The sequence below is a fragment of the Nicotiana tabacum genome, chromosome 18 (genome assembly GCF_000715075.1).
Source record: "Nicotiana tabacum cultivar K326 chromosome 18, ASM71507v2, whole genome shotgun sequence".
Taxonomy (NCBI): domain Eukaryota; kingdom Viridiplantae; phylum Streptophyta; class Magnoliopsida; order Solanales; family Solanaceae; genus Nicotiana; species Nicotiana tabacum.
Window position 1 is genome coordinate 18,924,114 of NC_134097.1, and position 1,087 is coordinate 18,925,200.

At 30.5% G+C, this 1,087-nt stretch overlaps 1 protein-coding gene across 1 annotated transcript in view; it reads right to left on the minus strand.

The window, feature by feature from the left end:
* Positions 1 to 1,078: 1,078 nt before the first annotated feature.
* The window catches only part of LOC142172436 (uncharacterized), a 582-nt gene continuing 573 nt past the window's right edge, over positions 1,079 to 1,087 (minus strand). The window contains exon 1 of the mRNA XM_075236049.1: positions 1,079 to 1,087. This exon is cut by the window's right edge and continues 573 nt beyond it. Coding sequence (XP_075092150.1) covers positions 1,079 to 1,087 — 9 coding nt within the window.

The following is a 1,087-nucleotide window of genomic DNA, read 5'->3' on the forward strand; positions in this document are numbered from 1 at the left end:
AATCTTTTGGTTTACGGTAGAATGTGCCTCAATTGCACTAATTCTTGTCCAATACAGGCCACAAGATAAAGATTGGAACTTCTCAATAACCCTCTTTTGGCCAGAGACATTCTTGGTAATGATGAGATATTCAAGATTATTCTCATTTATTGTCTCAATATGATATCCATTTCGACGGATATCTTTAAAACTCAACAAGTTCCTCTTGGACTTGGAGGAGAACATTGCATTCTCTATGATAAGTATTGTTCCCTTAGGCAGAGTTATAGTAGCTCTTCCAGAGCCTTCAATTAATTTACTACTACCAGAAATTGTAGTAACATCTGCCTTACACATATTTAAATGAGAGAAATATTTTTTCTCTTTGAATATTACATGTGTCGTACATGAATTAATTAAACAAATATTTTTACAATTGAACTTTGATCCAAGTTTGCTTTGTGGAATATCCATATTTTCTTCCCATAGGTTAACATACAAAAAGAAATATACGAATAAATATTAGTATTTTCAAAGATAAAGAAAAAATTCCGTAAGGCACAATCTTTGATTGAACAACTTGATTAGAAAACAAAATTTCTTGAAATTCTTTACAGATTAATATGAAAGGCTTAGATGGTATACAAGGACCAATATATGTTGGTACGGAGTGTGTTTTCAGAAGGCATGTACTTTACGGATATGATGCTCTTGAAACAATTGAAGGAGAGGAGTTGAATGTTAGACCGTTATGCTCTTAATTAACGAATAATAATCGTTTTATTTGTCGTTTAACACTGATTAGTAGAGATGAAAAGACTAACTTATGTTACTGCAATACAGTAGCAAACATGAATTCACGCCTAGCTTAAAAATTTGTATAGTGTCAGTTGATTTAAAAACTTTAGCAAATCGTTTCAACTGATAAATTACAACTGATACCGACTACAAAGTTTGACCACTATCAAACTTTATTCAATGACAGATTATATTAATTCTACATACTAATTAAAACTACTACTCATGTAAACAACGATAATTACATGATGTTTATTCACTAACTAATACGAATAAGCAAAATAAAATAAAATCAGACTACTTAATCTTC